Source organism: Salmo salar, chromosome ssa18 (assembly GCF_905237065.1).
Source record: "Salmo salar chromosome ssa18, Ssal_v3.1, whole genome shotgun sequence".
NCBI lineage: Eukaryota > Metazoa > Chordata > Actinopteri > Salmoniformes > Salmonidae > Salmo > Salmo salar.
The window spans coordinates 53128473-53134826 of NC_059459.1; the positions used below are offsets into that span (position 1 = coordinate 53128473).

Consider the following 6354-nt stretch of genomic DNA (forward strand, 5'->3'; position numbering starts at 1 on the left):
GCACACGGACCAATTTCACAAAAATTAAATTAAATTGGAGGTATGGATGTGGGTATGCAGCCCCATGAGCCACTGCGGCCCCTCATGATGAGTTCCGTTTTTGTGGCTCCCACCCCCATCAAAGTTGCCCATCCCTGGTCTAGGCCAGGGATTCACAAACTTGGAGAACATCCCGCGCCCCCCCTGCGCGCATAGACCACGTCTTTTTCTATGGGCACAAGCACTGTTCATGACACAAACTGTTCACAACCCTCTTGTTGGTGGAGAGAATTTTGCAATTTTATTTCAAGCAATTATACACAATTTGTCATGTGGTGCAAAGCACATTTTGCAGTTTAAAAGCAAATTTTCTTGCAATACTATACATTTTGCCATGTCTAATGTTTGTTGTGTATTTTGAGTGACAAAAAAATTTGTGCCTGGCCTCCCGAGTGGTGCAGCAGTCTAAGACACTGCATCACAGCACTAGAGGCATCACTACAGACCCGGGTTAGATCTCGGGCTGTATCCCAACCGGCTGTGATCGGGAGTCCAATAGGGCGGCGCAAAATTGGCCCAGCGTCATCCGGGTTTAGGGGAGGGTTTGGCCGGGAGGCGCTTTACTTGGCTCATTGCGCTCTAGTGACTCTTTGTGGCTGGCCGGGTGCCTGCAGGCAGACTTCGGTCGTCAGTTGAATGGCGTTTCCTCCAAAACATTGGTGCGGCTGGCTTCTTGATTAAGCAGGCGTGTGCAAAAAAGCGTGGTTCAGGGGAAGCAGGCGGGTGCTAAGAAGCGTGGTTTCGGGGGACGCATTACTCGAACTTCGCCTCCCGAGCCCGTTGGGGAGTTGCAGCAAGGAGACAAGATCAAAATTGGGGACAAAGAGGGGGGTAAAATACAAAAAATAAATAAACATAAATGAGTGACAAAAAAATTACAACAATATCTATGGGCTAAAAAACCTAGATAAGAAAACATTAGCTGACATGGGCTAGTTGATTTCTGAAGTTATAAATAGCTCTCTAAGGTATGCAATGACTGTAATGACAAGAGGAACTGATGATGCGCTACCCGATTTCGAATTTGCACCTTGTGCATTCTACTATTACAACTTTCAACAGAAAGTTTAAAGCCGGACTGTGTTCCATTATTATTTATTTTTTTCATTTGGGAGGTGGGGGACCCCCGTGCCGCCCTTGCTGACCCGTCGCAGCCCCCCTAGGGGGCATGTCCACAGTTTGGGAACCACTGGTCTAGGCAACGCTGTTGGTTCATTGATTGTGCAGAGCAGCTAACAGAGTTATTCTACAATTATAGTCCATTATTTTGAATAGCCTAGTAATAGGCAATTTTTTATATTTTCCTAATTAATAGGCTGACACATTACCTTTAGCTACACAATATCTCACCACAAGCCATATCCTTCATTAGATTTCATGCACCAGCTGTTGTTTACAAATATACATAGATCGCCGCTGTCCTATCCTGCCGATACAGCTTAAAACCCGCCAGCTGCATGTTATTCATGTCGTCGTTCAGCCACGACTCAGTTAAACATAAGATATTACATTTTTTTATATCCCGTTGGTAGGATATACGTGATCATAGTTTGTCTATTTTATTATCCAATGATTGAACGTTGGCTAATAGGACCGATGGTAAAGGCAGATTATGTGGATGAGGGTAAATCCCGTCTGAAGTAAATCCTTCGCGTCTGACTTGTTAAACATATGTATGAAACATATGTACAAGAGCTAGCAATATCTATACCACAATGCAGTTGTGAGCATACTAGGTATTCTATATTAATCAATCAAATTTATTTTTATATAGCCCTTCGTACATCAGCTGATATCTCAAAGTGCTGTACAGAAACCCAGCCTAAAACCCCAAACAGCAAGCAAAGCATGTGAAAGAAGCACGGTGGCTAGGAAAAACTCCCTAGGAAAAACTCCCTAGAAAGGCCAAAAACCTAGGAAGAAACCTAGAGAGGAACCAGGCTATGAGGGGTGGCCAGTCCTCTTCTGGCTGTGCAGGGTGGATATTATAACAGAACATGGTCAAGATGTTAAAATGTTCATAAATGACCAGCATGGTCAAATAATAATAATCATAGTAGTTGTCGAGGGTGCAACAAGCACGTCCGGTGAACAGGTCAGGGTTCCATAGCCGCAGGCAGAACAGTTGAAACTGGAGCAGCAGCACGGCCAGGTGGACTGGGGACAGCAAGGAGTCATCATACCAGGTAGTCCTGAGGCATGGTCCTAGGGCTCAGGTCCTCCGAGAGAAAGACAGAAAGAGAGAATTAGAGAGAGCATATTTAAATTCACACAGGACACCGGATAAGACAAGAGAAATACTCCAGATGTAACAGACTGACCCTAGCCCCCTGACACATAAACTACTGCAGCATAAATACTGGAGGCTGAGACAGGAGGGATCAGAAGACACTGTGGCCCCATCCGATGATACCCCCGGACAGGGCCAAACAGGCAGGATATAACCCCACCCACTTTGCCAAAGCACAGCCCCCACACCACTAGAGGGATGTCTCCAACCACCAACTTACCGTCCTAAGACAAGGCCGAGTATAATCCCACAACGATCTCCGCCATGGCACAACCCAAGGGGGGGCGCCAACCCAGACAGGAAGACCACGTCAGTGACTCAACCCACTCAAGTGACGCACCCCTCCCATGGACGGCATGGAAGAACACCAGTAAGCCAGTGACTCAGCCCCTGTAAAAGGGTTAGAGGCAGAGAATCCCAGTGGAAAGAGGGGAACCGGCAAGGCAGAGACAGCAAGGGCGGTTCGTTGCTCCAGCCTTTCCGTTCACCTTCACACTCCTGGGCCAGACTATACTTAATCATAGGACCTACTGAAGAGATAAGTCTTCAGTAAAGACTTAAAGGTTGAGACTGAGTCTGCGTCTCTCACATTGGTAGGCAGACCATTCCATAAAAATGGAGCTCTATAGGAGAAAGCCCTACCTCCAGCCGTTTGCTTAGAAATTCTAGGAACAATTAGGAGGCCTGCATCTTGTCACCGTAGCGTACGTGTAGGTATGTACGGCAGGACCAAATCGGAAAGATAGGTAGGAGCAAGCCCATGTAATGCTTTGTAGGTTAGCAGTAAAACCTTGAAATCAGCCCTTGCCTTAACAGGAAGCCAGTGTAGGGAGGCTAGCACTGGAGTAATATTATACTACAACATCAGTCTAACTGAATAGGGATGTTGTGTTGGTTTAATGTTCCAGAATGTTCTTCAGCTGGTGAACCTTGTCTTGTGTTGGGTCATGGCAGCGGGTTTAGCAGGCTTTGGCGCTGTGGCGATGTTGGCAGGGATGTTGAGTTTGGGGAGCTGTGACTCTGGCTCCTTGTATACAACTCTCTGGTCCTTTCTTTGCTCCACAGTCAGGTGGACAAGCCTCTCCCTGAAGTAGTGGGTTCTGGGCTCGTACACCTTCTTCACCACCCACCTCTTGCAGAAGATTTGTTTGTACTGCAAGTCTCCTGGAAAGACACGAAGACTGATCATGTGTATGTGTAAAACATGAAGGCTGATCACGAGGATGTGTGACCATACAAGAAACTATTGCATTGACGATACCAGTTTTGCAATATTTTTTTCCATGCCAAAAATTAAAACACGAAGCAGACCGTGCAGACTATTTGTTCCTTTAAAAACCTGCTGTATGTAAAACATTGTGTGCTTTAGCTTGGAAAATAAAAACATGTGACTCTGGGTGACAACATAAGGATGTTTGTTTCCAACAATAGGGCTGTTTTCCTAAAGAAGTTAAATCCGCTTGGTGTTTTGTTTCCTTGCCATGTCACTAACGAGTATCGCGATACTGGCATCATCCCGGCCCTACAAGAAAACATGTTCATCTGCAAACAAAAAAGGGTACAGTAGACTGGGGTGTGTGTTTTGTTACACTGAGTCAATAATGGGACATTGAGACGGGCTGTTAGCAACAATGTGAAAGGTTTGAGGGGGTCTTGACAGTATAGTTCTGTATTGTTGTGTATGAGCACCTACAGTTGTGCTGTTGAGTAGACCAGTACTGTCAACAATAGAGGAAACATAGAGTATACTATACTCTACTATACTCCTCCATGCCAAATATCTGCAAGGGTGTGAAAAGTTTGAGGAGCACTTGGCTTATAGACATTTTATTGTATTGGTGATTTTCTTTTCTCGAGGGTATTGTGCTTTCATAAATACCTTTGGCTGTCCCGGCTTTTTTTCGAGTCTGATTATGTTGAGCTTGAGCTTGTTCCCAGTTGAAAGCTTTCATCCAATGGGTCTACTATTAAAGATGGTGGAGAGGTTGTCATCATCAGCAGCAGGATTAGTCTGTAGGACACAGTAATTAGTCAGTGATTAGCCAATATTTGACTACTCTGTCCCCATCAATACACACTCAAAAAAGGTACTATATCCACCTCATGTCAATAGATCATGCATACTAACCTTCACACACAGTACCCACATCTAACAGACACTAGTCAGTCACCCACACCATCCCCTCCTTGCTAATACCTCCTTTTCTGCATGAACAATCAATTAATCTTCCATAATACAGAGAAAACTACAGTAGAAGTTGTAGCCTACTTGTAAATACAACAAGAAGGACCATGTTTATGCTTAGCTCCTGTATATGTGTTTGTTAATCATATAATCATGGGAGATTTAGAAAGATGACTTACACTAGTTCCTGGTGCTGAGCTTGATGTTGATGCTGCTGCAGATGTTGATTGAATCGGACTCTAAATAGAACTCCTAGCCACGTTTGCCTCTGCGGTAGTTAGTTAGCTAGCTAGCTAATGGTTAGATACGGTCCGGTAGGCTGCAGGTAATGTAACCTAACAAAGCTAACGTTAGCTTGCAAACTTAAAAATCACATCGCCAGGCTAATTACATTGATTTGTTCTGGAATGTCAGCAAGCATATTAAAGCTAGTGAGCTCGATTTTGGTTTACATAAACAGATGTAGTTCACTAGCTAGTTAGCTACGTTGCCTCAGCTCGATTTATTTTCTGCTGCACTGATGTTGGCCGATGGATGCCTTCCTCTTTGAAGTGAAGGGGTAAATCGATGGAATAGCATGACTTTTCAACGTTTAGTGACCTGGCATCCCCATCCGTTGAGACTTCAGTTCAGTTTCAAAATCCCCTGGTTGAAAGTGCTGGCTATAAACAGACTTTTTCATATTTCTCCAGATCAACTGGATACACCTTCACTGGGGCAATACTATGTCCTGAAATCGCTATGAATTCTGGATATTGCGGTTTGCTTACAACCAGGAAATGTAGATGGCCGGTTTCTACCGGTGAGATGCAGAAACTGTCTGTCGTATTTGCGTGCACAGTAGTGAGCAAATTATTGATTTTTATGAGAATTGTTAATAACATATTAGTGCCTTCTGAAAGTATTCATACCCCTTGACTTTTTCCACTTTTTGTTGTGATACAACCTGAATTTAAAATGGATTGAATTGAGATTTTTTTATATACTGGCCTACACACATTACCCATAATGTAAAAGTAGAATTATGTTTTGGTATTTTTTTTAAACAAATTAATAAAAATTAAAGGCTGAAATGTTTTGATTCAATAAGTATTCAACCCTTTTGCAGGTAGCCCAGTGGTTTGAGCATTGGGCCAGTAACCGAAAGGTTGCTGGATCAAATCCCTGAGCTGACAAGGTGAGTTCCACAGGTGAATGTTCATTAATTGTTTATGGTTCATTCAACAAGCATGGGAAACAGTGTTTAACCCCATTACAAAGTTATTTGGATTTTTACGAATTATCTTTGAAAGACAGGGTCCTGAAAAAGGGACATTTTTTTTTTTTTCTGAGTTTGCAAAGTATTGACTAAGGGGTGTGAATACTTATGTAAATTAGATATTTCTGCATTTCATTGTCAATAAATTAGCAAAAATGTCTAAAAACATGTTTTCAGTTTGTCATTATGGGGTATTGTGCGTAGTTGGTTGAGAAAGAAAAAACACAACAAATTGTGGAGTAAGTCAAGGGTATGAATACTTTGTGAATGCACTGTACATGATAAATATTACCACACTACAGAGCTGGTTGACTTTGACCTGTACAGCCAAAGCCCCTGGCTCTGCCCGAATGGGCATCGTCATGGACTGCAAACCCTGATGGGTGATTAATGCTTGAATAACACACTGGGTGAGAGGGGAAGGAAAGAGAAATTGGCATATCAACAATTCAGAGATTAAATACATGTACAAAAGTTTAGGGTCACTTAGAAATGTCCTTGTTTTTGAAAGAAATGCAAATTTTTTGGTCCGTTAAAATAACTTCAAATTGATCAGAAATGCAGTCTAGACATTGTTGTAAA

General features: G+C 43.1%; 1 protein-coding gene across 3 annotated transcripts; it reads right to left on the bottom strand.

Moving 5' to 3' along the window:
- Positions 1 to 257: 257 nt before the first annotated feature.
- On the bottom strand, positions 258 to 5272 carry LOC123728724 (uncharacterized). 3 transcript variants are annotated; one of them, XM_045701276.1, is made up of 4 exons: positions 4694 to 5272; positions 4209 to 4340; positions 3259 to 3493; positions 258 to 2258 (listed from the first exon to the last, which is right to left on the bottom strand). In XM_045701276.1, the coding sequence occupies exons 2-4, from the start codon at positions 4279 to 4281 to the stop codon at positions 2252 to 2254; spliced, it is 315 nt and encodes a 104-aa protein (XP_045557232.1). In that variant the 5' UTR covers positions 4282 to 4340; positions 4694 to 5272; the 3' UTR covers positions 258 to 2251. The 3 variants fall into 3 exon arrangements, 2 of the variants coding, with proteins under 2 accessions (XP_045557232.1, XP_045557231.1); XR_006760460.1 differs by lacking the exon at positions 3259 to 3493 and having other exon boundaries at positions 4694 to 5271; XM_045701275.1 differs by lacking the exon at positions 258 to 2258 and having other exon boundaries at positions 2962 to 3493.
- Positions 5273 to 6354: the final 1082 nt, after the last annotated feature.